This window comes from Hippocampus bargibanti, linkage group LG08 (genome assembly GCF_051943395.1).
Source record: "Hippocampus bargibanti isolate YZ-2025 linkage group LG08, ASM5194339v1, whole genome shotgun sequence".
Lineage (NCBI taxonomy): Eukaryota > Metazoa > Chordata > Actinopteri > Syngnathiformes > Syngnathidae > Hippocampus > Hippocampus bargibanti.
In genome coordinates this window covers 16238923-16266451 of record NC_142741.1, presented here as the reverse complement: position 1 = coordinate 16266451, position 27529 = coordinate 16238923, and the positions used below count along the sequence as shown (strand labels likewise).

Here is a 27529-nt window from a genome sequence, read left to right as displayed (position 1 = left end):
GATCATATATAAGGCAGAGCAAAAGTGTTGTAGTGGAGTTAACAGTCTCAAGTGATGGAAACGTCAGAAAGAAGGAACATGAGGAATGAGAGAAATAGTAATGGCTCAGATAGGAGCTAAGGAAAGCCTAGAAGATAAACGTGACAGTCGTGTCTGTGGTGGTCGGAGCACTCTGGGCAGTGACCCCCAAACTACATGAGTGGTTGCAACAGATCGGTGGAGCAGCATCGGATACCTCGGTCCCGAAAAGCGCAGTGGTGGTATCAGCAAGGATTCTGCGGAGCGCCCTCAAGCTTCCTGGCCTCTGGTAAGGACCTGAGTCTGAATGGAGGATGGACATCACCCATTAAAAAAAAAAATCAAGAAAGTCCAAATTCATCTCGGATTTTTGTCAAGTGGCTTTTCACGACTGCTGCTTCCCAATTTTTTCATTGGGGCGATCACTGTGTTTTGCTGGACTCCTAATGCAAAGTTCAGTCAGAACATGTTTCTCCATGTGTCTCATGCTTTTTGATCCAAGTGGAACTTCAGGTGTGCTGTTTTGAGCCCACTCCCTTTTGGTTCTGTTCTTTACCGTATTAGAACCTCACTGCGTTGCAGGACCTCTTGTTCAGATCATTTGCAATTATTATATTGTTCTGTATTGACCCCCATTGCTTATTTCACACTCACTTTTTAAAAACAGCAGTTTTATTTTCCTTTGTGTGGTCAGTTGAAATGAACTCAGCCCCTCCCCAAAATATGAAAATATACAGTAATTAAATATTTCACAATTTTGAAATACAGAGTTCGCCAAAATATCTCCACAGAGATGTGCAAGTGTCATTTGCATTTGGAGAAAATGCTTCTTTCCAATTGTACTCTTTACACTGATAGGCACATTTGAAGTGCTTTTTTTTCATTACTAAACAAAATCAACATTGAAAATCCATATTTTATGGTTACTTGACTTATCCTGATGTTTTACATTTATTTGATTTTAAATATTAATCGTTGTACTAAATTCATCCTGTCTACTTGATAACTAATGTTAAGCAGATTCCTTACTTACAGACAGTGTATTGTAGGTGTTCAAATACCTGACATGTTTCGGCGACTACTTCCGCCTTCGTCAGAGTGTCACGGGTCCGTGACACTCTGACACTGTCTGTAAGTAAAGAATCTGCTTAACATTAGTTTAAATATTAATGTTGTGTTACTCAAGTAAAAAGAGAAGAGGGCACATAACGTTTTGACACGATGTCGAACTGTCCTTGTTGCTCTTTGAAAATGGGTAAAAAGTCATGAAGTTTGTTGACAGCTGTATGTGTGCTGTGTCAGAAATCATGTTTGTTTCCTATAGGACTGGATGTGAAGTGTGAGGCTTGCCAGAGGTTTTTCCGAGATGGCCTGACTATCTCATTTACAAAGATCCTGACTGATGAGGCAGTCAGTGGGTGGAAGTTTGAGATTCATGTGAGTATCTTTGATGTCACTTCTTGAAAGAATGATTGTGATATGTAGGTCCCGTGATAAGTCTCTAAGCATCTTACACTACCTGCAAAAGCTAGCTTTTAAGGTTCTCATTGCAGTATTCATCAATTTACGGTTATCAACTCATTCACTGCCATTCGGGAATTGAAAAGCTTGACATGGAGTGGCATTCCTGAATTTGTTCGGGTTGTGGTTTTTCTTGCCGGGATGCCGATATACTGCTTCTCGGACCTCTGCCAATGTTTTTTTCCTGCCACAAGGAGGGAGCATTTGCTTATTGTACAGCCGCCATCTTTTCATGCTCAGATAACTCCAGACTCATATAACTTAGAAATTAACTCTTTCTGATGAATGAAGAGAGTCTAAAAACTCAATCTTAATAATAATATTACATTTCATTTATAAACGCCTTTCAAACCACTCAAGGACACTTTTCAGTCACTGTGGGTCCTGCAATTTGAGTGAAAACGCCAAAATCCCTGCCACTGGAGTCTACACATTTTTGCACATCATCTGGCAATTAACACTACAATTACAAGAATATTTTGATATTTTTACATTAGTTCTTGGGCCCGAAAGTTTTTCGCTGATATTCCCTGGCTGACCCACGTAAATAAAAATATTTCTTTAAATCATGTTGAAGACACGGCTGTCGCTGCTCTACCCTACCATGTGGACAAAGGACTAAATCATTCCAAAACAATGATAGCATAAAATCCCAAAGGGAGAAAATGTCCATTCATCCATTATCCGTACCGCTCATTCAGGTTGCTGGAGCCGATCCCAACCGTCTTCGGCGCGGGACACCCTGAATTGGTTGCCAGCCCATCACAGGGCACACAAAGACAAACAACAGTCACACTCACATCAAGGGACAATTTGGAGTCTTCATCCTGACATGCATGTTTTTGGAATGTGGGAACCGGAGGACCCGGAGAAAAGGGGCCAGAGCGGGACGCGAACCGGCGACCTCTGCACTGTTAAGCCGGTGTGCTAACCACTCGACTCCCAGGCCGCCCACAGAAATTACAATTATACCAGTTTTCATTTGGCATGCCTAGAACATTGAAATTTGTCAGACTGTCGTGGTAACAGCCACAGACAGCACAGTGATTCATTTGTATTGCAGACCTCTTTCTTCGTAAAATATTTCCTGGGTGGTTCCATGGCCATCTTAAAAACCCTACCATCCTTTGACAAATCTGGTGTGTGAACCCGCTGAAGTCCATAGTCTCTGTGTAATTTTCCTATAGTGGGAAAGGGTCTTACTAGAGACACATGACGTTTTTTTGCAATCCTTGTTGCTGTCGAGAAGGAACTTGTGTTTGATTCGCATTGTTTATTAATTGAATAGTTTTTCTTTTCTTTCCTTGACTATTTCTACAATCTGTGTTTCCAGCGGTGTATCATCAATAACACGCACCGCTTGGTCGAGCTTTGTGTGGCCAAGCTTTCTCAGGACTGGTTCCCACTACTGGAGCTGCTGGCCATGGCCACCAACCCTCTCTGCAAATTCCACAATTATAATGGCACACGGCCCTCTGAAACAGTACCCACGGGAGCGCAGTTAGCTGACGATGACCTCTTTGCCAGACCACCAGACCCACGCTCGCCTAAGGTATATCACTGCTCTTGCTATTCATTATGGAATCAAAACGTCTTGCTTTTAGTTGTATTCGAAGTTGATTACGTTGTCTCATTTCTCTTCTGTCAATTGCAGGGCTGGTTGGTGGACTTAATAAATAAGTTTGGCACGTTAAACGGGTTTCAAATGTTGCATGATCGCTTCATGAGTGGCGAAGCACTGAACGTCCAGATCATCGCTGCACTTATCAAGTAAGCGAGTTGACAAGCTTGCCCCAATTTCATTTGCAGTCCTGAGTAGTCATGTTTCTCACTTATTTCCATTGCAGGCCCTTTGGCCAGTGTTATGAGTTCCTCACCCTGCACACCGTGAAGAAGTACTTTCTCCCTGTCATTGAAATGGTCCCCCAATTCCTGGAGAACCTCACAGATGATGAGCTTAAGAAAGAGGCCAAGAATGAAGCCAAAAACGATGCACTGTCCATGATAATCAAGTCTCTAAAGAGTCTTGGATCACGTGTACCAGGGCAAGAGGAGACTGTGAAGAATTTAGAGATTTTTAGGTTAAAAATGATTCTTAGGTAAGGATAATGTATTCGAATGGAAAATTAATACATTAATGCTGAAATGATCTGCTATAAACACTGTTTTCTTTCTCCAGGTTATTGCAAATTTCTTCTTTTAATGGCAAAATGAATGCACTAAATGAAGTCAACAAGGTGATCTCAAGTGTGTCCTACTACACTCATCGGCACAACCCTGAGGAGGATGAATGGCTGACTGCAGAGCGCATGGCGGTGAGCTCAGTTGCTCAGTACTTCTGAATTTTCAATTTTGGTGACTTTACTTCACTATATTTATTTTTGTGGCTCAGGAGTGGATCCAGCAGAACCACATCTTGTCCATCGTCCTAAGGGACAGCTTACACCAGCCTCAGTATGTTGAGAAATTGGAGAAGATCCTTCGCTTCGTAATCAAAGAGAAAGCTCTTACTATGCAGGATCTTGACAACATCTGGGCCGCACAGGTGGGCATCCCAGTATTGTCCTAATGATATCTTTATGATAAAATTGCTAATTTAATATACTGGAACTTCCTTTTTTTAATTAAAATGCAATGTTAGTTGCTAACATACCTACGTTTTGTTCTGAATAGCAGTGTCTCAGTATGTTTCTATTAGTCATATGTGAAGTTTTTCGCAATGAAGTCCCTATTATCTTCAAAGATCATCCATAAATATACCCCTCAAAATTCTTAAAAATGCCACATACACACATGCATCAGTTGTCCAGTTACGCCCAACTATCTTCAGGCAATTAAGTCATTGTATTTTGTAGAGCGTAGTGGCTTTTGCATGAATAAATACCATTACATAAGCGCTGCAATCTCCCCAAATTGTACAAATTCGAATCAAGTTGGACAGGTGTCTAAAGCAACAATGGATATGTTTTGCAAATCTTTTTTCAACATGTAATCATTTGCATAAACGACAAAGGATATTTAATCTAAACAATGATGAATATGGACATTCTCTGTTCTCCAGCTATTTTGAACACAATTTTTTTTCGGGGTGTTTTCAAATGGATATATTATAGTTTTTGGTTCATATGTCATACCACAGTATATCTTACCAGTCAAAAAAATGTCAAGCCGGATTGAAATAGAAATGTATTTTGCAGAAAGAGACCAATAACAATAGCGTTCAGACTCCCCCAAAGTATACACTGATAAATCTGTGTACTATGTGTATATATAATGGTATTTGTTTTCATCTCCCTCTGCTAGCAGGCTGGGAAACATGAGGCGATTGTGAAAAATGTCCACGACCTCCTGGCCAAGCTAGCATGGGATTTCTCACCTGAGCAGCTTGATCATCTATTTGACTGTTTCAAAGTGAGTTGGAGTCTTAATAATAATTTTCTGTTCAGAAATTGTTGGGTGTAGTAGTATGTATTGCAATCAAATAATGTTGCATTGTTGCCATTAAAAAAGTGAAAACATTCTGCTGTTTAACTTTAATGCCAGTAAGGTACCACTAGCAGACATCACTAACTGTTTCTCGTGCAGGCAAGCTGGACGAATGCCAGCAAGAAGCAGCGTGAGAAACTGCTGGAGCTCATCCGGCGTCTGGCCGAGGATGACAAAGATGGTGTGATGGCCCACAAGGTCCTCAATCTGCTGTGGAACCTGGCCCACAGTGACGACGTGCCTGTAGATATAATGGACCAGGCTCTTAGTGCTCACATCAAAATATTAGATTATAGCTGTTCACAGGTAAGTTTTTAAGATTCGTTTTTTCTTGATATCACGGCATGTATGTGTGTGTGTGCGTGTGTGCGTGTGTGTGCGCGTGTGCGCGCGCGTGTGTGTGTGTGTGTGTGTGTGTGTGTGTGTGTGTGTGTGTGTGTACTAACAATGTTAATTTTATTTTAATAGGACAGAGACACTCAAAAGATTCAGTGGATTGATCGTTTTATAGAGGAGTTGCGAACTAATGACAAATGGGTGATTCCTGCCTTGAAGCAAATCAGAGAAATCTGTAGTCTTTTTGGAGAAGCTCCACAGAACTTGAGGTGAGCTCATGGCCGACATTCATTACAAGCACAAATGAGCAAACTTGGCTACAAGTCTATTTCACAAGATTCCGAGCTGTAATAGTTGTCATTTAGTTGCAGTATGTGCTGTGTTTCTGACACAATTTAACATAATTATCTTTGTGCGCAACTCATTCCAATAGTTGCCTTAGATTGACCTGAAGGATTCTATTGGCTGTTAATGGTCCCAGCAAGACTTCAAACTCATTGTCACCACATGCAGCAAATAGAAAGCTCTTGTGTGTGCAGCGGAGTTTTCGGTTACGTGTGTGCTTCTTTCAATCTCAATTCTAAAAGTGGATGCCTCGACATCCGGGTAATGTGGCAAAACTCTTGACAGTATCTGTCTGATGTAAAGTGGGGGACAAAAAAAACACAGAAGGGGGTTTACAGACAGAGAGAGAGTGAAGCCATTCTCCAAAAAAGAAAATGGCAGGCAACATTTTTTTTGTCCTCTATTTCCCGCCCCAAGTCTTCGGTTAAAGCCGCGTCATTGGTCAAGAACGCAGCAGTGAGGGGAGGTGGTTTAAACATTAAAGACACAATCAGACGACTGAGAGAGTGTGACAAAATGGATAGAAAACAGTGAAATTTGGACTTGTTTCAACTTTGATAGTTAAAAGGCAGAGTATAGGCTGCAAGGTTAAAATATCCCATCAATCAGGCTCTACAAATAACCCGCACAAGCCATCTGTACACTTGATGCCAAAAGCTATCAACCCAGCTAAACAGAACCCAATTGATGAGGAACTAGGTAAAATTATCGCAAAGAAAGCATCTACAAGGGATTCCTCAAGATGGTGCAAGAAGGCTACGTTCCTCATCAAGTGTTTAATGCTGATAAAACCGGCCACTCTATTCCATCAAGCCATCAACGACGATCACAAAGGTAAATAAAATGACTTTATTATACACTACAATTTATTTCTTTAATTATAATACCATAGCACATTTATTATACATAAAATAAGGTACATTTTGTGTAGTTTTAAGGCTTAGAAAATTAGAAAGTAGAAAATTATGTTTTATGGGGACCTAGGAACGGATTATTCTCATTTTGATGGTTTCCTATGGGAAATTAATTTTTGGGATACACACTTTTCGCCTTCCACACTGCCTGGGAACTAATTAAGTTTCGTAAGCCAAGGTATCACTGTATATTATTGTTATTTCATGGGTGCACATCACAAAATGACAACTGGTATTTTTCTGCTACAGCGAAGAAAATATGTATTGGAACATCCTGCTATTTTGCTATTTCTCCCACTTAGAAATCATGGAGGGGTCTGAAATTGTCATCGTAGGTGCATGCCCACGGTGAGAGAGATAGACTAAAAAGAAAATTCTAGAAATCATAATGCATTATGTTTTTAAACAATGTATTTGTGTGATACAGCTGCAAATAAGTATTTAAATACCTGTGTATAATCTAGAATTCTGACCCAGAAAAACCTGTTAGTCCGCCCGTTAGAAGTCCACCTGCACTCCATGTATCATCCTCAATCAGATGCAGCTGTTTGAGGACGTTAGCTGCATAAAGACACCTGTCCACCCCATACAATCAGAAAGACTTTAACTTGTAACATGGCGAAGACCAAAGAGCTGTCCAAAGACATTACAGACAAAATTGTACACCTCCACAAGGCTGGAATGGGCTGCAGAGCAATTGCCAAGCAGCTTGGTGAAAAAAGGCCCACTGTTGGAGGAATCATTAGAAAATGGAAGAAGCTAAACATGATGAAGAAGAATGAAGAGTACAAGCCGAAGAACACCATCCCTACTGCATGGGGGGTGGTAGCATCATGCTATGGGGGTGTTTTTCTGCACATGGGACAGGACTTGTCCACTGCATTAAAGAGAGGATGACTGGGGCCGTGTATTGTGAGATTTTGGGGAACTATCGCCTTCCTTCAATCAGAGCATTGAAGATGGGTCGTGGCTGGGTCTTCCAACACGACCCAGCCAGTCTCCAGACCTAAACCCAATCGAAAATCTTTGGAGGGAGCTCAAACTAAGTGTTTCTCAGTGACAGCCCAGAAACCTGACTGTTCTAGAGAAAAGCTGTGTGGAGGAGTGGGCCAAGATCCCCTCCTGCATTGTGTACAAACCTGGTGAAAAACTACAGGAAACGTTTGACCTCTGTAATAGCAAACAAAGGCTAATGTACCAAATATTAACATTAATTTTCTCAGGTGTTCAAATACTTATTTGAAGCTATATCACACAAAAATCTAAAAGCTAAAAAAAATCATGCATTGTGATTTCTGGATTTATCTTTTTAGTTTATATCTCTCACAGTGGCCATGCACCCACAAAGAAAATTTCATACCCCCCATGATTTCTAAGTGGGAGAAATAGCAAAATAGCAGGGTGTTGAAATACGTATTTTCTTCACTGTGTATTGTTACATACACGTCCTCCAAAATTTCTATGCTGCATCTCAATACCAAATGCCAAATGAGCCATTTGCCATCCTCCTCGCCATCGAATTTGCAGTCTTTCTTGCTTCATAGCTTGATGTTTTTGCCCTACCTTTGTTCTCTTCCATATTCCTCACTTTTTTCCTGTTACTGTTTTTGTTAACTTTTTAGTCAGACCCAGAGGAATCCACATGTGTTTTACCGCCATGACCTTATCAACCAGCTGCAAAACAACGATGCCCTTGTTACGCTGGTGGCTGAGAATCTGTCTGCCTACATGGAGACTATGCGGCAGTTCTCCAAAGGTATATATTGTAGAGCTCAATAAATAAACACTGAAAGTGGAAGTAATCTGGTGGATTTTTTTGAATGATTGCAGAAGAACAGGCAGAGTTTGACCCTCAGATTGTCCGACCGGGAAGTCGCTACAGCCATGTCCAGGAAGTGCAAGAACGACTTAACTTCCTCAGGTATCTTAGGACACTGAGATACAGTCAAATGAAAGGAAAGTTAATGGAACTTCCATATCCTAGTAACAATCATTTTTTTCTGTTTTTGCCAGGTTCCTTCTTAAAGATGGCCAATTGTGGCTCTGTGCTCCTCAGGCCAAACAGATTTGGAATTGTCTGGCAGAGACTGCGGTCTTCCTCTGTGACCGTGAGGCCTGCTTCAAATGGTATTATTCAATTTGATCGTGGATTATCGGCTCATCCGCACACAAATGTGTCAAACAACATCCCTAATACCACATTGCAGGTACTCCAAACTTATGGGCGATGAACCTGACCTCGACCCAGACATCAACAAGGACTTTTTTGAGAATAATGTCCTGCAGTTGGACCCATCCTTGTTGACGGAGAATGGCATGAAGTGTTTCGAGAGGTTCTTTAAGGCTGTGAACTGCAGAGAGGGAAAACTGGTGGCCAAACGTAGGGCCTATATGATGGATGACCTGGAACTCATAGGCCTAGACTACCTTTGGAGGGTAAGAAGTGCTCATTTTGTGTTTTTCTTGCCTGGGGATTAGCTCACAGATCTAATAAGGAAGCTCGGACTTCCATCTTCTGAGCTAGCTCGTCAAGCTTGCTTCGGGGATCCAAAGGTGTTCCTAAGCCAGCTGGGACAGTCATTCCAGTCTATCCGGCATGACCTGGGTCATCCCCAAGGCCTCCTGACGGTGGGACATGCCCAGAACCACTCACCGGGGCGGAATAATAATTATAATGCCCAAATCACCTCATTTGGCTCCTCTCATTGTGGAGGATCAGTGCATTAGCTCTGAGCCCCTCCAAAATGACCATGCTTCTCATTTCGTCTCTAAGTGAGAGACCAGACACTTGTGGAGGAATATTTTGAGCTTTGCCTTTTGGCTAAGCCCCTCCATCACGACAACAGATTGAAACAAAGTCTTCATAATAGTAGACATACCAATTTGACCCTCATTTATGAACAAGCCCCTAAGATCCTGAAAATCATCCACTTGAGCACAATTTCATCCCCAACCTGGAGAGGGAACTCCCACCCTATTCCGACTGAGGCCCATTATTACAGATTTGGAGGTGCTGATATTCCTCCTAACCATTTCACACTGATCTTTGAACTGCTCCGGTGGGAGTTGAAGATCCCGGCACGAAGAAGCCATCAGCACCTTCCGCCAAAACCGGCGAACCAATAAAGAGGCCATCAAACCAAACCCCCTCAACACTTTGACTGTGCCTCGAAACTCTGTCCATAAAGGTTAGAATCAATGACTAAGGGCTGCCTTGGCAGAGTCCAACCCTCAATCGAAGCGATTCAGATTTATTTCCGACAATACACATTTAAATGTGTTTGTGTCAACACCGCCAAAAATGGGTCGGATCTTTGTTGCGGACACGCCATTGTGTCAGCCATTTGAGAGATTAATATAATTCATTAAGCAACAACCAAGGAAGCTTATTCCTCTCTTTCACATGTGTACCTTTCTTTTGGGAGAGAAGTTAACCCTCCTATGAAATAGACATGCATCATATTTACGATATTTTTGATGTTTTTTCAGGTGGTAATTCAAGGAAGTGATGACATTGCCAGCAGAGCTATAGACCTATTGAAGGAGATCTACACCAATCTTGGACCAAAATTACAAGTCAACCAGGTACACATAGAACTTAATCCAAACCTGTAATTTTCAAGTTAGAGGCACTTGACGAGGTACGTTATGATTCACTTCCAGGTGGAAATTCATGAAGATTTTATCCAGTCATGTTTTGATCGTCTGAAGGCGTCCTACGATACGCTATGTGTGTTGGATGGAGACAAAGATAGTATAAACTGTGCGCGCCAGGAGGCAATCCGCATGGTGCGAGTCCTCACTGTGCTTAAGGAGTACATCAATGAATGTGACAGTGATTACCATGAAGAAAGAACCATCCTGCCTATGTCGAGGTGGAATGACAAGCCTTTGCTCTTACAAACTTATGCCTTATTTGTCAGAGACTCCATCTTTAATTGTTTTCTGATTTCTTTCAGGGCCTTCCGGGGAAAGCATATCACGTTAATCGTGCGCTTCCCAAACCAGGGCCGGCAGGTGGATGACCTGGACATCTGGTCACATACCAACGACACAATTGGTTCAGTACGTCGTGGCATCCTCAACCGCATCAAAGCGAACGCTGCACACACAAAGATAGAGCTTTTCATCGGAGGGGAAGTGGTCGACCCTGCTGATGACAGGAAGCTGATTGGACAGCTCAACTTGAAAGACAAAACGGTAACTTTCTCATTTTAATGTCATTTTGTCTTACGTCGCCTCTTGAGGAGGGACTTTAATATAATCGATTTTGTCTCGAAGTTTAAGAGATGAGACAGTCGAGACCTTCCCAAAATTGTGCGCTGATTTTTTTTTTTTTTTTTTTTTTTTTCCATTCACAACCGTCGCTCAGCATGTAACTTTTAATATCCATGTATGAGCAATTCTATCTATAAATTAAAGAAATTAGTAAAAATGTGTGTACTGCTTTGAATGGAAAAGGGGAGTTTTCAATAAGGGAGGTCATTTGCAAGATGAGTAACAATGTTCTGTTGTTCATAATTGTTGGACTTTACAACGAGCCGTTCGATTGGATCGAAATCTGTCTCATTTGTATTCTTATGCAAAAGGAATGCTCAATTGAAGAATCGTAATTTGCGCGATCCATCAATGATGTAATTGATCGAATCCCCGAAATAAGACGGACATGACAGCAATCAACCTCTCCGGTGTTGATCTATGCCGAGTCTATGGGAGCCTGAGAGCAATGGATAGATAGATAGACGTGTACGTACTCACTGAACATGATTTGCGATCATTGATTGCTTTTATTTATTTATTTTTAACATACAACCTGAGCGACCCCAGAAACCATGTTTTTGTGATGTAATTTTGTCATGTTCGTTTAGCTGATCACAGCCAAGCTAACTCAGGTCAGCACCAACATGCCCTCCAGCCCGGACAGTTCATCCGACTCTTCCACCGGTTCACCTGGTAACCATGGCAACCACTATGGCGATGGGCCTAACCCGGAAGTAGAAAGCTGCCTTCCTGGTGTGGTGAGTTTGTACATGGTCACTTTTCAAGTGCTGCATTACATGTTGATGTTTGAATGTCATCTTTCAAAAAAAAAGCATCTCTCAAAGAATCTTTTCCTGTTTTGCAGATCATGTCGTTGCACCTACGCTACATCTCCTTCCTGTGGCAGGTTGCTGACCTAGGCTGCCAACTCAACATGCCCCTACTTAGAGATGGAGCCAGAGTTCTCATGAAACTCATGCCCCCAGGTAATCATTTCACTGTGCTTTCTTTATGAGGCTGTGTTTTTAGTTGAGTTGAGGGAAGCGCAAAACTTAACTGTCACAATGTGTGCGTGTGTGTTTTATTGTAGATAACACCACTGTGGAGAACCTACGGGCTATGTGTTTAGACCATGCCAAGCTCGGGGAAAACAGCCTCAGCCCATCACTGGACTCTCGCTTCTTTGGCCCATCACCCTCACAAGTGCTCTACCTCATTGAGGTACAACTGAAATGTGTACAGTGGCAATGATTACAGTAATTGTAGAGTATAAGAACAAAACATGTGAACTATTCTTGGTAATTTAAGATGAGAAAGATGCTGTACTGTTAGTGAATATATTGGGAGAAGGATGCTTAGCCTTGAACTGCCAGACAGGAGACCGAAAGGAAGGCCTAAGAGGAGGTGTATGGAAGTTGTCAAAGCGGACATGAAGGTAGCTGGTGAGAGTGGAGTGAATGTGGATGTACAAAACAGGGTTAGATGGAGGACACAATTCGCTGTGGCGACCCCTGAAGGGGAAAGCCAAAAGAAGAGGAGGAGGATGAAGCCGTACTGTTGGTTCTGTCAGGGGCATCACAACTTGGTTTGAGCCCCCTCTCTAAAAGGCTTATTAATATCAGACCATATTAGCATAAAAATGTTGTGCTTATACATTCAATGCAACATTTTTAATAGTTTTCATTTATATTATTTTAAGTAATAAACTACTCTTCCTGAGCCAGTAGTTGGCAAAAGAAAAGCGGCATATTTTTCTGTCAATTGTCCTAAATCTTCAGTTTGCAAGCAGTTTGGAGCAAAGTTGGAGATCCCTTTTGGCCAACTGTCCTCTGATTACATCCTAGATATATGAAAAAAATACAGAGCAATTGTTGAAATAATGAAATGTCTGATTAAATTTTGAGCATTTGTGATTTAAATGTTTGTTTTCAGAATTGCACTACATTTTGCATATGCTATTTTCATAACAGTTCACGTTTTCAGTGTTCATGTCTATATTCTAGGTTGTTTATGCTTTGCTGATGCCGGCGAGCGCCACTCTAGGCGAGGATGCGAGTGACTTCCAGTATAACTTCCTCAAGAGTGGTGGCTTGCCGCTCGTGTTGAGCATGCTGACCAGGAACAACTTCCTGCCATCAGCCGACATGGAGACGCGGCGCGGGGCTTACCTTAATGCGTTGAAAATCGCCAAACTCCTCCTCACGGCTGTCGGATTTGGCCATGTGAAAGCTGTGGCGGAGGCATGCCAGCCCAACGCTGAGGGGAACATCCCCATTTCCCCGGTTAGGCTACAGATACAAGACATGATTGGTGCCCAAATGGTTGATTCCAACTTCAGATCGTAATCTTTCCCCACTCTCTGATCCTCAACAGATTAATCAGGCCACTCATGATCAGGCTCTAGTTTTGCAAAGTGCCCTGCAAAGCATCCCAAATCCTGCCTCAGAATGTATGCTGCGCAATGTCGCCATCCGCTTGGCACAGCAGATTTCTGATGAGGTAACTGCAAATAATCAATTGAGTGCATTTACTGAATTTGCATCATTTTTCAGAGCAAAAATTACAATGGTTTATATAAACAACCGTTTTCATCACGTAAAAGCTACACTATTAATTTTAAGTGGTTATTGATAGCGACTTTGGTATAGGCCATGAAGTTTACTTAGGCTGAAGCAATGACGAATGTTGAAATCTGACACTGATGCATCCAGCAGTTCACCTGACTGACTTTGGAGCTTATTTTGGACATGTTTTGTTACGAGTTGTATTTACATGTATTGGACTCATTAATTTTCCTCCTACGGCCACCTCCAGGGAGGTTGGCTCCACCACAGTAAATTTCTGAATATGTGCTACTTTATTCAAATGACCATCACACTTCTTATAAATGACCTTAATAGCCTTATCTTTAATTTTCTATATGTCATCAATTATCTTTATTACCTGAGCCAACTGTCTTCACATTCTGTAGTGCATGTTCACTGTGATACAAACCAAGTATGTCGTGATACTTCACAATGATTACCGGTACTTCTCACCGTCTTATACACCGACTGACTGTATAGATTTGTCCATGATAATTTGTCCATATATCTATATCAATGAATTTCCTTGTGCCACTTCTTTCAGAATTTTTTTCAGACATCAAAGTCTATTCCTGACATCTGTGTCATCCGAGCGGTACAGAAAATAATTTGGGCATCAGGCTGTGGCACGGTGCAGCTTGTCTTCAGCTCCAATGAAGATATCAGCAAGATATACGAGAAGGTAAATATGATGTTAGCCTGAGTTACAACTTTTCAATTTACTTTTCAATGCCAGTTGCATTTAAAAATAAATGTATTTTCAGACAAATGCAGCGAAGGAACCAGATGGTGAAGACGAGCAGGTGTGTTGCGAGGCTTTGGAAGTGATGACTTTGTGTTTTGCCTTGATGCCCACAGCCCTTGATACTCTAAGTAAGGAGAGGGCTTGGCAAACATTCATTATAGACTTGCTGCTACACTGCCACAGCAAGTAAGTGCACCATTGTGTGTTGGGTATGTTCAACATTAATGATCAAAAAGTGACACAATAGGTTGACATTGGCGTTTGTTTCTATAGCGTGGTTCTCTGTGCTTTTGACAGATCTGTACGTCAGATGGCCCAGGAGCAGTTTTTCCTGATGGCAACCAGGTGCTGCATGGGCCACCGACCCCTCCTCTTCGTCATTACTCTACTTTTTACTGTTTTAGGGGTGAGTGACACAAATATAATATGAAGCGCTCCTTTGCCAGCTGCTGATTTCATCTTAACTTTTCTCAGACCACTGCTAAGGAGCGAGCTAAACATGCTGGGGACTATTTCACTTTGCTCCGGCATCTCCTGAACTATGCCTACAACAGCAACATCAACCTGCCAAATGCTGAGGTGCTGCTCAACAATGAAATTGACTGGCTCAAAAGGATAAGGGTAGGCTATCCTGTCTTTTCTCAGGTTAGAATTTGATTTGTTTTTACTGTGTTGCCATTTTGATGTAAGCTGGTGTTGATGATCTTACATCTACTAGGATGAAGTCAAGAGGACTGGGGAGACAGGGGTGGAGGAGACCATCTTGGAAGGCCACCTTGGAGTCACCAAGGAGCTTTTAGCCTTCCAGACTCCTGAGAAGAAGTATTACATTGGCTGTGAGAAGGGAGGAGCTAACCTCATAAAGGTACTTAATAGATGGCATCACATTTGCTTTTTGTACTCATGAGTTTCAGGGAATTTTTACACAAAAGTCATAATTCTAATCTTTTTTTTCAAAGAGGGGTTGCATCTCTTATATACGAGAGACTACACTCGTTTATTCTTGTGATTATAATGGTTGATATCCAATCAGTGTTTTAGAGTTAATCAAATGATTTTTTTTTCCCCTCAACAGGAACTGATTGACGACTTCATCTTCCCGGCGTCAAACGTTTACCTCCAGTACATGAAAAGTGGCGAGTTCCCCACAGTGCAGGCCATTCCAGTGTGCAGCACCCCAGCCTCAATCAATGCTGGCTTTGAGCTCCTGATGGCGCTTGCTGTCGGTTGTTTTCGCAACCTCAAACAGATCGTTGACACGCTCACTGACATGTACTATTTGGGTAAGTCATTGGTTGTGGCCAAATTCACAGGCTACGCGTCCTCCAAAGGCCACATGATGTCAATTCCAGCACCACTCCAAATTTGCCACGGGTTATGCAGTTCACAGAGGTTACGTAATGCGTACTTAATTCAAATGCCTTTGAAGGCGTTGAAGGATCAAGTTGCACCCGAAGTGACTTAATGCGCCCTGTGAATTTGAATGCGGCCTATATCTTAAAGCAGGGTTACCTACATTTCTTTGAGTTTAAGTCTAATAAAAAATGCATCTGCTCGAGATTCAATCTTTAATTACAATAAGTCGCGTATTGCATATCTACAAACTAATTATAACGAGCACTGAATTTGTATTTGGGTGTTTTGACATAACAATCTGTGACCCAGTACAAACTGCCATGACATTTTGGGTACCATCCCTATTGCTATTCCTAGTCTTTAAAAATATCTCCCACTTTAGGAAGGTTTGAGCACGTATTTCTCTTTCCAGGCTGTGAAACCTTGACAGAGTGGGAGTATTTACCTCCTGTAGGACCTCGGCCCAATAAAGGCTTTGTTGGTTTGAAGAATGCTGGGGCCACTTGTTACATGAACTCTGTAATTCAGCAGCTTTACATGATTCCTCCCATTCGTAATGGCATCTTGGCTATCGAAGGCACAGGCACCGATGTGGATGATGACATGTCAGGCGATGAGAAGCAGGAGAATGAGGTAAAGTCATTTCATTATATCTTATAATTTATGGCTAAATCCAGAATTGTGTAATTATCATGAGCTTTTGTTCCAATAGACGAATGTGGATCCTCGTGATGAAGTGTTTAGCTATCACCACCAGTTTGACGATAAGCCTGCCAGTAAAGCAGAAGACAGGAAGGAGTACAACATTGGAGTGTTGCGTCACCTGCAGGTCATCTTTGGCCACCTTGCTGCTTCCAGACTTCAATACTACGTCCCCAGGGGCTTCTGGAAACAATTCAGGTTTGTGATAATTCACTCATTTTCACTGGTTCACTGGTCTAGTTAAGTTTTTAAGTGTTATATTTATGGTCCTGCAGGTTATGGGGCGAGCCAGTGAATCTAAGAGAGCAGCATGACGCTTTAGAGTTTTTCAACTCTTTGGTGGATAGTCTGGATGAAGCACTGAAAGCCTTGGGTCATCCTGCTATGCTAAGCAAAGTGCTGGGGGGGTCGTTTGCTGATCAAAAGATCTGTCAGGGATGCCCACACAGGTGAGCATTTTTTTCAAGACAGTGACTATGCTTTTTACAATAACACAATGCTTTACAAAAAAACAAAACAAATGCGTGACAAAGATTGCCACATATATTTTTTCCTTGTGATCTACGGGAATCATTTACACTTACTGACCAGTTACGAATCACTGATTGAGATCATAGATGTGTTAATCTACATATATCTAAGGCAGATCTAAGGCACTGTTGGAAACTGCTGCTACTGTTTTTTTAATCATAAACAAGCACATGCTGTGGGATAGTTTGTGCTGCAAACTCTGGGTTCTTTTTACCACATTAAAAAATTGTAACCTTTGCCCTTAGATATGAGTGTGAGGAGTCTTTCACAACACTTAATGTAGACATAAGAAACCATCAAAACCTTTTGGACTCCATGGAGCAGTATGTTAAAGGAGATCTACTGGAGGGAGCAAACGCATACCACTGTGAGAAGTGTAATAAGAAGGTAAGATCGGAGAGCAACTGTTTTATTTTTATTTTGAAGGGTTAGTGTAAAATGCATAATTCACCAAAATTTCCATTTCAGGTGGACACTGTCAAGCGACTTCTGATTAAGAAGCTGCCGCCTGTCCTCGCCATCCAACTAAAGCGTTTTGACTACGATTGGGAGCGGGAATGTGCCATCAAGTTCAATGACTACTTTGAATTTCCGAGGGAGTTGGATATGGAGCCATATACAGTCGCCGGCGTGGCCAAGATTGAAGGTGATGACGTCAACCCGGAGGCCCAAGTGATCCAGCAGAACGAGCCCTCAGAACCCACGCCTGTGGGCAGCTCCAAGTACCGTTTGGTGGGGGTGCTGGTTCACTCAGGTCAGGCCAGCGGTGGACATTACTACTCATACATAATACAAAGGAATGGCGGCGATGGCGAGAAGAACCGCTGGTATAAATTCGACGACGGTGATGTAACTGAGTGCAAGATGGACGACGAAGAGGAAATGAAGAACCAGTGTTTCGGCGGCGAATATATGGGCGAGGTGTTTGATCACATGATAAAAAGGATGTCATACCGCAGACAGAAAAGATGGTGGAATGCCTACATCCTTTTCTATGAGCGTATGGACTCGCTAGACAAGGACAGTGATCTTGTCAAGTACATCTCAGAGTTGACCATCTCCACCAGCAAGCCACATCAGGTCAAGATGCCTGGCCTAATTGAGTGCAGCGTCCGCAAGCAGAATGTCCAATTTATGCACAACCGAATGCAATACAGCCTGGAATATTTCCAATTCATTAAGAAACTTCTGACCTGTAACAGTGTTTATTTAAACCCTCCTTCAGGTATGTGATCTGTCTGAGCCCTGCTAAATCACCACAGCACCACCAGCAGTCACTTAAACCATATAAACCCTTTCTGTGGCTTCATTATAAATGACGTATTACCATAAACACCAGCTATTTATTTACTGGACATCATGTTCATCCGCTTAGGACAAGCATCTCAGTCAAATAGATGCCTCCTTTCCCCTCATCAGGAACACAACATTCATAGGCGGAGTTGCCTCAGTTCATAATTGTAATTGTGCATACTGTGACATTTATATACAGTGAAGAAAATAAGTATTTGAACACCCTGCTATTTTGCTATATCTCCCACTTTTCATCGTAGGTGCATGTCCACTATGAGAGATAAACTAAAAAGAAAAATCCAGAAATCACAATGCATGATTTTTTTAGCGGTTTATTTGTGTGATATTGCTTCAAATAAGTATTTGAACACCTGAGAAAATTAGTGTTAATATTTGGTACAGTAGCCTTTGTTTGCTATTACAGAGGTCAAACGTTTCCTGTAGTTTTTCATCAGGTTTGCACACACTGCAATAGGGATTTTGGCCCACTCCTCCGCACAGATCTTCTCCAGATCAGTCAGGTTTCTGGGCTGTTGCTGAGAAACACAGAGTTTGAGCTCCCTCCAAAGATTTTCGATTGGGTTCAGGTCTGGAGAGTGGCTGGAACCTTGATATGCTTCTTACGAAGCCACTCCTTGGTTCTCCTGGCTGTGTGCTTTGGGTCGTTGTCGTGTTGGAAGACCCAGCCACGACCCATCTTCAATGCTCTGACTGAGGGAAGGAGGTTGTTCTCCAAAACCTCACAATACACGGCCCCTGTCATGCTCTCTTTAATGCAGTGCACTCGTCCTGTCCCAAGTGCCAAAAACACCCCCATAGCATGATGTTATCACCCCCATCCTTCACAGTAGGGTTGGTGTTCTTCGTATTGTACTCTTCATTCTTCTTCCTCCAAACACACTTACTGACCAAAAAGTTCTATTTTGGTCTCGTCTCACCAAAAAACTTTCTCCCATGACTCCTCTGTATTATCCAAATGGTCATATGCAAACTTGAGACTGGCCTTGATATGTGCTGGGTTAAGCAGGGAAACCTTTCGTGCCATGCATGATGTCTTAGTGTATTACCTACAGTAACGTCTGCGTAAGCTCTCAGTCGTACAGGAGTAGTCCATCGATGAAAAGGTTTTTTTCAGCCGTCATCTGTACTTCTTTGAAGGTGTCGGACGTTTCGGTTCTTATCCAAGAGGCTTCGTCAGCGAAGTTACCAGCCCCTTATGGGATCACTGCACTATGTTGTGTGTATGTTCATGATACTTAAATGAACATTTGATCTTAGTGAAAGATGTATTTTTGACTAGTAATAATAATACTGAGAACCACATTCACGTTACGACATATTGTCACTGCTATACAGAACATTTAATATTTGAAGGCAAGCATTTGCTCATAACAATCAACTTGTCATACTGATGATGATCACTACATTTAAAGATATTTCTTCCATAAGCCTTCAAATCAATTTCCTGGTTCTTTAGCACACACAGATACCACCTGGATAAAAACATGATGGCTGACATAAATGACTACTGACATATGTTACCATGTGTTGTTGTAAACTTCTTTACTGTACCACACACTGGCATTGCCTCTGTAAATTGAAATTTTAATTGAAAACTGAATTAACTGAGGAGCCAAACATTTCAAACGTAAACAGCAATCATGTCCTACTGCGTAAATTTTAATAAACACAAATGGATATTCTTTAAATGGGGTTTGTTAAGATGTATTTTCAAATGCTTGAAGTCAATATGTACAGCTGTTCCAAGCTTTCCACTTTCTCTTTTCAGGACAAGATCATCTTTTGCCAGAGGCTGAGGAGATTGCTATGATCAGTGCTCAGCTAGCTGCTCGTTTCCTGTTTAGCACAGGCTTCCACACCAAGAAAGTAGTCAGGGGTCCTGCCAGTGATTGGTAAACATTGTCTTCATTGTTTCCCCCACTCCATTAGCTCTCCTCTAAACAAGCCTTTTCTATTATAAGGTATGACGCACTCTGCATCCTGCTGAGACACAGTAAGAATGTACGCTACTGGTTTGCACACAACGTCCTATTTGCTTACCCCAACCGCTTCTCTGAGTACCTGCTGGAGTGCCCAAGTGCCGAGGTTCGCGGCGCCTTTGCCAAGCTCATAGTATTCATCGCTCACTTTTCGCTACAAGACGGCCCCTGCCCCTCACCCACAGCCTCACCCGGAACCTCCACTCAGGTTCATCTTTTTGTTACGGTTCTTAAGATGATCTGTGGTGTTGTCCTGCTTTATGCACTTGAAGGAACATGTTATATTTCTTGTTGATTAGGGCTGTGATAACCTCAGTCTAAGTGACCACCTTTTAAGAGCTGTCCTCAACTTGCTCAGACGAGAGGTTTCTGAACATGGCCGTCACCTGCAACAGTACTTCAACCTTTTTGTCATGTATGCCAATCTAGGTAAGGGGGAAACGGCCGACTTGTCATGTACACCTGCTGTGACTTAGTCGATTTACTGCAATTGTCTCATTCTAATGCATTCATTCCTTTTTTATCTCATTGTCTCCTTCCTTCTCCCCATATAGGTTTGGCAGAAAAGACCCAGCTGCTAAAACTGAATGTGCCTGCCACATTCATGCTGGTGGCGCTGGACGAAGGCCCCGGCCCTCCCATCAAGTATCAATATGCCGAACTGGGCAAGCTCTACTCGGTGGTCTCCCAACTGGTCCGCTGCTGTGACGTATCCTCGCGCATGCAGTCTTCCATCAACGGTGAATGTCTCACAATTTGAGCTTCTCGTATTTGGACACAGTCGACTTGAACATTTGTTGTTTTTCCTCCTAAACCGTCATCTAAAAAGTTCAACCAACCTAATTCCCAATTACATGCTTATGAAAAGAAGAAGTACATTTATTGAAAAGGCTTGGATTCTTATGTTTCTTTTAAGCCATCAAGTGATTTTTCAAGCCATTTAAGCTATCAAGTGATTTCACATCAGAAAGTTAATATTAAGGGGGAGAGTACCCTATTTAGAGTGACCTATGAGGATCATTATCCTTGCTCAGGATGTGGTGACTGACAAACCAGCCACTCTGAGCTTCTGTGCTGTGTTGCCAGAGCTTTGAGCTGAGGGCTCCTCAAGTGAAACAACGAAAGAAAATCATATTTTCCTCCAAATTTTCATATTTGATCATTCATCGATACAGGTAACCCCCCTCTGCCTAACCCTTATGGAGACACCAACCTGACAGCCCCCGTAATGCTGGTGCAGCAGCTTGTGGCAGAGATCCTGTTTGTGAAGACCAGCTATGTGAAGAAGATCATTGAGGACTGTAGCAACTCTGAAGAGACAGTGAAACTGCTGCGCTTCAGCTGTTGGGAGAACCCTCAATTTTCCTCCACCGTCCTGAGTGACCTCCTGTGGCAGGTAAAACTTAAAATCACCACTACTACCAGGATTTTTCCATGGGTTGCTTTTACTCTTGAATGATTGAGGTGTTTGGGTATGCACAGGTGTCATACTCCTACAACTATGAGTTGAGGCCTCACTTGGACTTGCTGCTACAGATCCTTCTCATTGAAGACTCCTGGCAGACACACAGGTAAGACTTACTTTCAAAGATGACAAACAGATATTCACTGTCTGACTTCTTATTTATGAATTTTCCACTCTGTCTTGCACTACATTCCAGACACTAACTACAACTCTCTGATGGCAAGGAATCATCTGACATTTTTTGTATGCACTCTGATGCCCCGGTTAAACATCTGTGATTGGACAAATACTGGATTTGTTATGTATGGGAAGTGGTTGGTCCTTGCGTTGAACTTCAATTGGCATGCTAATCTAAGCAATCCAACATGTGATAAAATTACCATATCTAGTTAAGTGATGGCAGTAAAAGGTTAGCCAATTGGTGCTTGCCTAGTTTGGACCAGTGGTGCTCAATACGTCGAACACGATCGACCAGTCGATCTCCAAGGTACTATTGGTCGCATGACAAGGTGATGTGACATTGTCATGAACTGACGCCATACATATGAAGTTGAGTTTTGAAAGACATCAGCCTATCAGTCATCCCTTCTGTTGATTAATAGACCGGACAACAAATCAGATGACATCTGTGAATACAGACGCTCCCCAGCTTACAAACATTCGAGTTACGAAAGAACGGTACATACGAACATTTTTGCGGGTACTGTATGTCGAAAAATGTTAAGACAGAGACGCTGAAAGTTAGATGTTGTATTGCGCGCCTTTTTCTGGCCGAGAAAAAAAACACATTGGATGTTTCAAGGGCTGGATGTTTACGTGACATACACCAAGGCTGACCAATCAGACTCCCAGGTATGCTGAAGTGTTGCAGACGAGTTCATACCCCCATCCGCCGAGCTCGCTTACTTTTGGCTGTGTAGAATATGTGGGCGAGGAGGAAATCCCTCTTCTCAGTTGACGCTCCAGGAGGTGGCAATGCTTAAGTAATGGCTGCTGGCACATAATTCAGTAATTACATGCCAGCAGGTTCAGTAATGGCTTACTGAAGACCCAAGGATATATGTTCTTGTACTGCAGTAGGTGTGAATTTATTTTATGACTGTTAGAGCGTCTGTTTTATACTTCCCTGTTCAATGTTTGACATAAACATAGATTCCGTACAAGATATAGCACTGAAGCAATTTACAACCAAATTCACCTGACAAACGACCGCTCGGAATGTATCTCTTATGTAAGGTGGGGAGCTTCCGTATAAGGTACACTGTGCATTCTCAAAAAACTCATGTTCAGATCCCCCACTCATAAAAATGAGTGGGGGATCTGAACCAAGTAAGAAGAAAAAAAAGTATCATTTTCATACAGAATGGGATTAGGACTTTTTTTCACAATGACATTTTCCAAGTGCGTTTGTCTAGTCTGCCAGTTAAAATGTACATAATTAAGTTGTGTTGTGCACCATATGCGGTTATACATTAACATAAGTTGCAAGAATCCTCAATATATTTCTCAATAAATATAATGGGTAGATCATTTTGACTTGGTCAATTTAAAAGTAGCTCCCATGCTGAAAAAGTGTGAGCACCCCTCGTTTGGATCCTCGCTCACATCCTTGTAGGTTTTCTCATACATTAATTTCATTCTTGGGCATTGAATTCATTGCAAATGGACTGCTCCGGTTACCGTACATGTTTTGCCTCTCATCTAAGGCTTGCTAGATTAATAGATGAACCATTAGTGAGAGACAAATTCAACTCTTTTATTATCGATGTTGGGACACACACAAGCCCACTAGTTATTCTTTAGTAGTTGTCATTTGAGATGCATTGCAGATAGACCTCTTGTCAGTCAACAAGTTAATTGGGTCGAAACTCCTTGATTGATAGTTCAATCGGTTGTAAAAAGATAGTGCAGCTACTACCTCTGTATTGACTGGGGATTGCTATTTTGTTTACTGAGTGCAAACTCATTGAATTTCTTAAGGCTAGGTGAAAGGATGCCATTTTATTTGTTCCTCATTACCAAAAATAGGAATGTTTATGAGTAATGTCCATGTTTTTTGGGGGTTATAGGATCCATAATGTGCTGAAGGGAATTCCCGATGACAGGGATGGTCTTTTTGACATCATCCAGCGTTCCAAGAACCACTATCAGAAACGGGCCTACCAGTGCATCAAGTGCATGGTGGCCCTCTTCAGCAACTGCTCTGTGGCTTACCAGATCCTCCAGGTATACCTGATAACATACAAACCCAATTCCTAATAAAAAAAACTGTGGATAATGGATAAATTAGAATTAATTCCTGTCATTGATTTCTGTTTTCTGAAAGTTACATAAATGTGTAAAATTAAAATGTGAGCTTATTTTACAACTATCATTTTCACTTTGTGTAGCTGAGGAGCTTTTTATTTTAGTTTTTTTTCTGTCCTATAAGAGTGGAGGCAGAAGTACACAGGTAGACTACATTTTGTGTCAACGGCGCCATCTAAAGGAAATCAGTGACTGCAAAGTAGTGGTTGGTGAGAGTGTAGCCAGACGGCATAGGTTGGTGGTGTGTAGGATGACGCTGGCAGTGAGGAAGATGAAGAAACCAAAGGCTGAAGTGAGAACAAAATGGTGGAAGTTGAAAAAGGAAGAGTGTTGCATGACATTTAGGAAGGAGGTAAGACAAGCACTGGGTGGGCAAGAGGTCCTTCCAGATGACTGGCAAACTACAGCGAACATAATCAGAGACACAGGTCGGAAAGTACTTGGTGTATCGAGTGGAAGAAAGGTAGATAAGGAGACTTGGTGGTGGAATGGGGAGGTGCAGCAGTGTATACAGAGAAAGAGGTTAGCAAAGTAGAAGTGGGACACTGAGAGGACGGACGAGAGTAGACAGCAGTACAAGGAGATGCAGCGCACGGTTAAAGTAAAGGTGGCAAAGGCCAAACAAGAGGCCTATGATGACTTGTATGCTCGGCTGGACAGCAAGGAAGGTGAGACTGATCTTTACAGGCTGGCGAGACAGAGAGACAAAGATGGTAAGGACCTGCAGCAGGTTCGGGTAATTGAGGATAGAGATGGCAATGTATTGACAGGTGCCGGTAGTGTGATGACAAGATGGAAAGAGTACTTTGAAGAATGAGGAAAATGAGAAGGTACAAAGAGTAGAAGACATGACTGTTGTGGACCAAGACGTCGCAAGCATTAGCAAGGATGAAGTGAGGAGGGCGCTGAAGAGGATGAAGGGGGGAAAGGCACTCGGGCCTGATGATTTACCAATCGAGGTATGGAAATGTCTTGGAGAGGTGGCGGTGGTGTTCCTGACTGGGTTATTCAACAAGATCTTAGATGGTGAACAGATGCCTGAAGAATGGAGACGAAGTGTACTCGTGCCCATTTTTAAGAACAAAGGAGATGTGCAGAGTTGTACTAATTACAGAAGAATAAAGTTGATGAGCCATACAATGAAACTCTGGGAAAGAGTAGTTGAAGCAAGACTAAGAGCAGAAGTGAACATTTGTGAGCAGCAGCATGGCTTCATGCCAAAAAAGAGTACGACAGATGCAGTGTTTGCTTTAAGAATGCTGATAGAGAAGTACAGAGAAGGTCAGAAGGAATTGCATTGTGTCTTTGTAGATCTGGAGAAAGCGTATGGCAGGGTGCCCAGAGAAGAGCTGTGGTATTGCATGAGGAAGTCTGGAGTGACAGAAAAGTATGTCAGAGCGGTACAAGACATGTATCACGACTGTAAGACAGTTGTGAGGTGTGCTGTCGGTGTGACTGAGGAATTCAAGGTGGAGGTGGGACTCCACCAAGGGTCAGCTCTGAGCCCCTTCTTGTTTGCTATGGTGATGGACAGGCTGACAGACGATGTTAGACAAGAATCTCCTTGGACCATGATGTTTGCAGATGACATTGTGATCTGTAGCGAGAACAGGGAACAGGTGGCGGAGAAACTAGAGATGTGGAGATATGCCCTGGAAAGGAGAGGAATGAAGATCAGTCGCAGCAAGACAGAATATATGTGTGTGAATGAGAGGGATCCAAGTGCAAGAGTGATGCTACAGGGAGAAGAGATAAAGAAGGTGGAGGATTTTAAGTACTTGGGGTCAACTGTCCAGAGCAATGGAGAGTGTGGAAAAGAGGTGAAGAAGCGTGTCCAGGCAGGCTGGAGCGGCTGGAGAAAAATGTCAGGTGTGATGTGTGATAGAAGGGTTTCAGCTAGGATGAAAGGAAAAGTGTATAAAACCGTGGTCAGACCAGCCATGATGTTTGGACTGGAGACGGTGACGCTCAAGAAAAGACAGGAAGCAGAGCTGGAGGTAGCAGAGCTGAAGATGTTGAGGTTTTCTTTGGGAGTGATCAGGTTGGATAGGATCAGGAATGAGTACATTAGCGGGACAACTCATATTAGAGGCTTTGGAGAGAAAGTCAGAGAGGCCAGACTGAGATGGTTTGGACATGTCCAGAGGAGAGAGAGTGACTATATAGGGAGAAGGATGCTGAGCCTTGAACTGCCAGGCAGGAGACCGAGAGGAAGACCGAAGAGGAGGTTTATGGATGTGGTCAAAGAGGACATGAAGGTAGCTAGTGTGAGAGAAGAGGATGCACAAAACCGGGATAGATGGAGGACATTGATTCGCTGTGGCGACCCCTGAGGGGAAAAGCCGAATGGAAAAGAAAAGGAGGATCTCACAAGCATAATTATTACTCCAAACAGTCATTATGCTTTTAATACTAATGAGTTGTTTATGCAAACAGAGCAACGGTGACCTGAAACGAAAGTGGACATGGGCAGTAGAGTGGCTCGGCGACGAGCTAGAAAGGAGGCCGTACTCTGGCAACCCGCAGTATACCTACAACAACTGGTCGCCTCCAGTCCAGAGCAATGAAACATCCAATGGCTACTTCCTGGAGCGGTCGCACAGTGCACGCATGACCCTTGCCAAGGCCTGTGAACTTTGTCCTGAGGAGGTAATGGTCTGGGCTCACCAAAACCGACTTTCAATTTGCTATGCATGTAGATGCTTGGATGATGAGACAACATTAACCATATTCAACATAGACAAGCCATATGTATCCTCCACTGTGTTGTTGTTTTTAACCAAACAACCAGCACACACAATGTGTGTTTATTGTACCATACAGTGGAACCTCCAAAGTCATATGGCGGTTAGACTTTGTTAAAGTTTCAGGAAATAATTACATATTGTCTAAAAGTTTCCAAACTGTTGCCATTATGACATCTTTAAATGTGAAGACAATGAGATGAGATTATCATGACTTGTCTCAGATTGGAGAAATTCCCAATTCACAGCAGCAAAGTTATGAAAAACAGAGAAAAGGAAAAAGAATGAGAAGAAAAAATATATAGGAGCTGCTGTAAAGGATAAGATACCTGCCGTTTGACGAGAAAACAAAAAGTAAAACTCCTGCCCCTTGAGGACTTTTGATAAAGAAAAAAAATCTTGAGGAAAAATTATGGTCGCAACGACTCATTTAGAAGAATAAAGGTAAATCACAGATGTCTGAGAAAAACAATGGTTATTCAAGATGTCATCATTCAGACTTGAGGAAACATTGTCATGTTGTTGATTTAAGCCCCTGTGAGTGTATTCATACAAGAAAACACATCTTTATGTAGCAATTTAACCACATTCGCTTTCCAGAAGTTTTAACAGAAAATAACGCAAAAGAACACAATGTAAAACATGCATTATAATATTGGACAGGTGAATTAAGCCAATTTGTCATTGGTTGATGCAGCGTCTTACTTGCTCTCAAACTTGTAGCACACGTGTGTGACGTCACATTAATATGAAATTCTCTAACTTCGTGTTCGGGGCCCCTTTACCATGGGAGCATTGTTTTTATTTTTGCACGATCATATTTTTGCTCATGAATCTCATGATTATTTATACCCTTGAATGTGATGGAAATGAAAATATTTTTTTAAATTAAAAGAAATCAATTTTTTAATTTTTGGGGGC

At 42.2% G+C, this 27529-nt stretch overlaps 1 protein-coding gene across 4 annotated transcripts in view; it reads left to right on the top strand.

Moving 5' to 3' along the window:
* The window catches only part of usp9 (ubiquitin specific peptidase 9), a 55565-nt gene that overhangs the window by 19465 nt on the left and 8571 nt on the right, over positions 1 to 27529 (top strand). For 2 of the 4 annotated variants that reach the window (XM_089003244.1, XM_089003246.1), the window contains exons 5-44: positions 1343 to 1455; positions 2873 to 3091; positions 3194 to 3309; positions 3387 to 3638; positions 3719 to 3854; positions 3932 to 4084; positions 4846 to 4950; positions 5125 to 5331; positions 5494 to 5630; positions 8243 to 8376; positions 8451 to 8541; positions 8634 to 8747; positions 8828 to 9056; positions 10110 to 10205; positions 10284 to 10495; positions 10580 to 10820; positions 11489 to 11638; positions 11746 to 11866; positions 11971 to 12101; positions 12884 to 13162; positions 13254 to 13379; positions 14010 to 14147; positions 14230 to 14396; positions 14508 to 14616; positions 14685 to 14831; positions 14929 to 15075; positions 15286 to 15493; positions 15979 to 16199; positions 16279 to 16466; positions 16544 to 16717; positions 17045 to 17186; positions 17268 to 18024; positions 19882 to 20005; positions 20075 to 20300; positions 20392 to 20521; positions 20647 to 20832; positions 21268 to 21488; positions 21575 to 21663; positions 23627 to 23783; positions 26301 to 26513. In XM_089003244.1, coding sequence (XP_088859370.1) covers positions 1343 to 1455; positions 2873 to 3091; positions 3194 to 3309; positions 3387 to 3638; positions 3719 to 3854; positions 3932 to 4084; positions 4846 to 4950; positions 5125 to 5331; positions 5494 to 5630; positions 8243 to 8376; positions 8451 to 8541; positions 8634 to 8747; positions 8828 to 9056; positions 10110 to 10205; positions 10284 to 10495; positions 10580 to 10820; positions 11489 to 11638; positions 11746 to 11866; positions 11971 to 12101; positions 12884 to 13162; positions 13254 to 13379; positions 14010 to 14147; positions 14230 to 14396; positions 14508 to 14616; positions 14685 to 14831; positions 14929 to 15075; positions 15286 to 15493; positions 15979 to 16199; positions 16279 to 16466; positions 16544 to 16717; positions 17045 to 17186; positions 17268 to 18024; positions 19882 to 20005; positions 20075 to 20300; positions 20392 to 20521; positions 20647 to 20832; positions 21268 to 21488; positions 21575 to 21663; positions 23627 to 23783; positions 26301 to 26513 — 7106 coding nt within the window. Of the gene's footprint in view, positions 1 to 1342; positions 1456 to 2872; positions 3092 to 3193; positions 3310 to 3386; positions 3639 to 3718; positions 3855 to 3931; positions 4085 to 4845; positions 4951 to 5124; positions 5332 to 5493; positions 5631 to 8242; positions 8377 to 8450; positions 8542 to 8633; positions 8748 to 8827; positions 9057 to 10109; positions 10206 to 10283; positions 10496 to 10579; positions 10821 to 11488; positions 11639 to 11745; positions 11867 to 11970; positions 12102 to 12883; positions 13163 to 13253; positions 13380 to 14009; positions 14148 to 14229; positions 14397 to 14507; positions 14617 to 14684; positions 14856 to 14928; positions 15076 to 15285; positions 15494 to 15978; positions 16200 to 16278; positions 16467 to 16543; positions 16718 to 17044; positions 17187 to 17267; positions 18025 to 19881; positions 20006 to 20074; positions 20301 to 20391; positions 20522 to 20646; positions 20833 to 21267; positions 21489 to 21574; positions 21664 to 23626; positions 23784 to 26300; positions 26514 to 27529 lie in introns of all 4 variants that reach the window. The other 2 variants (XM_089003243.1, XM_089003245.1) reach the window with 1 other exon arrangement.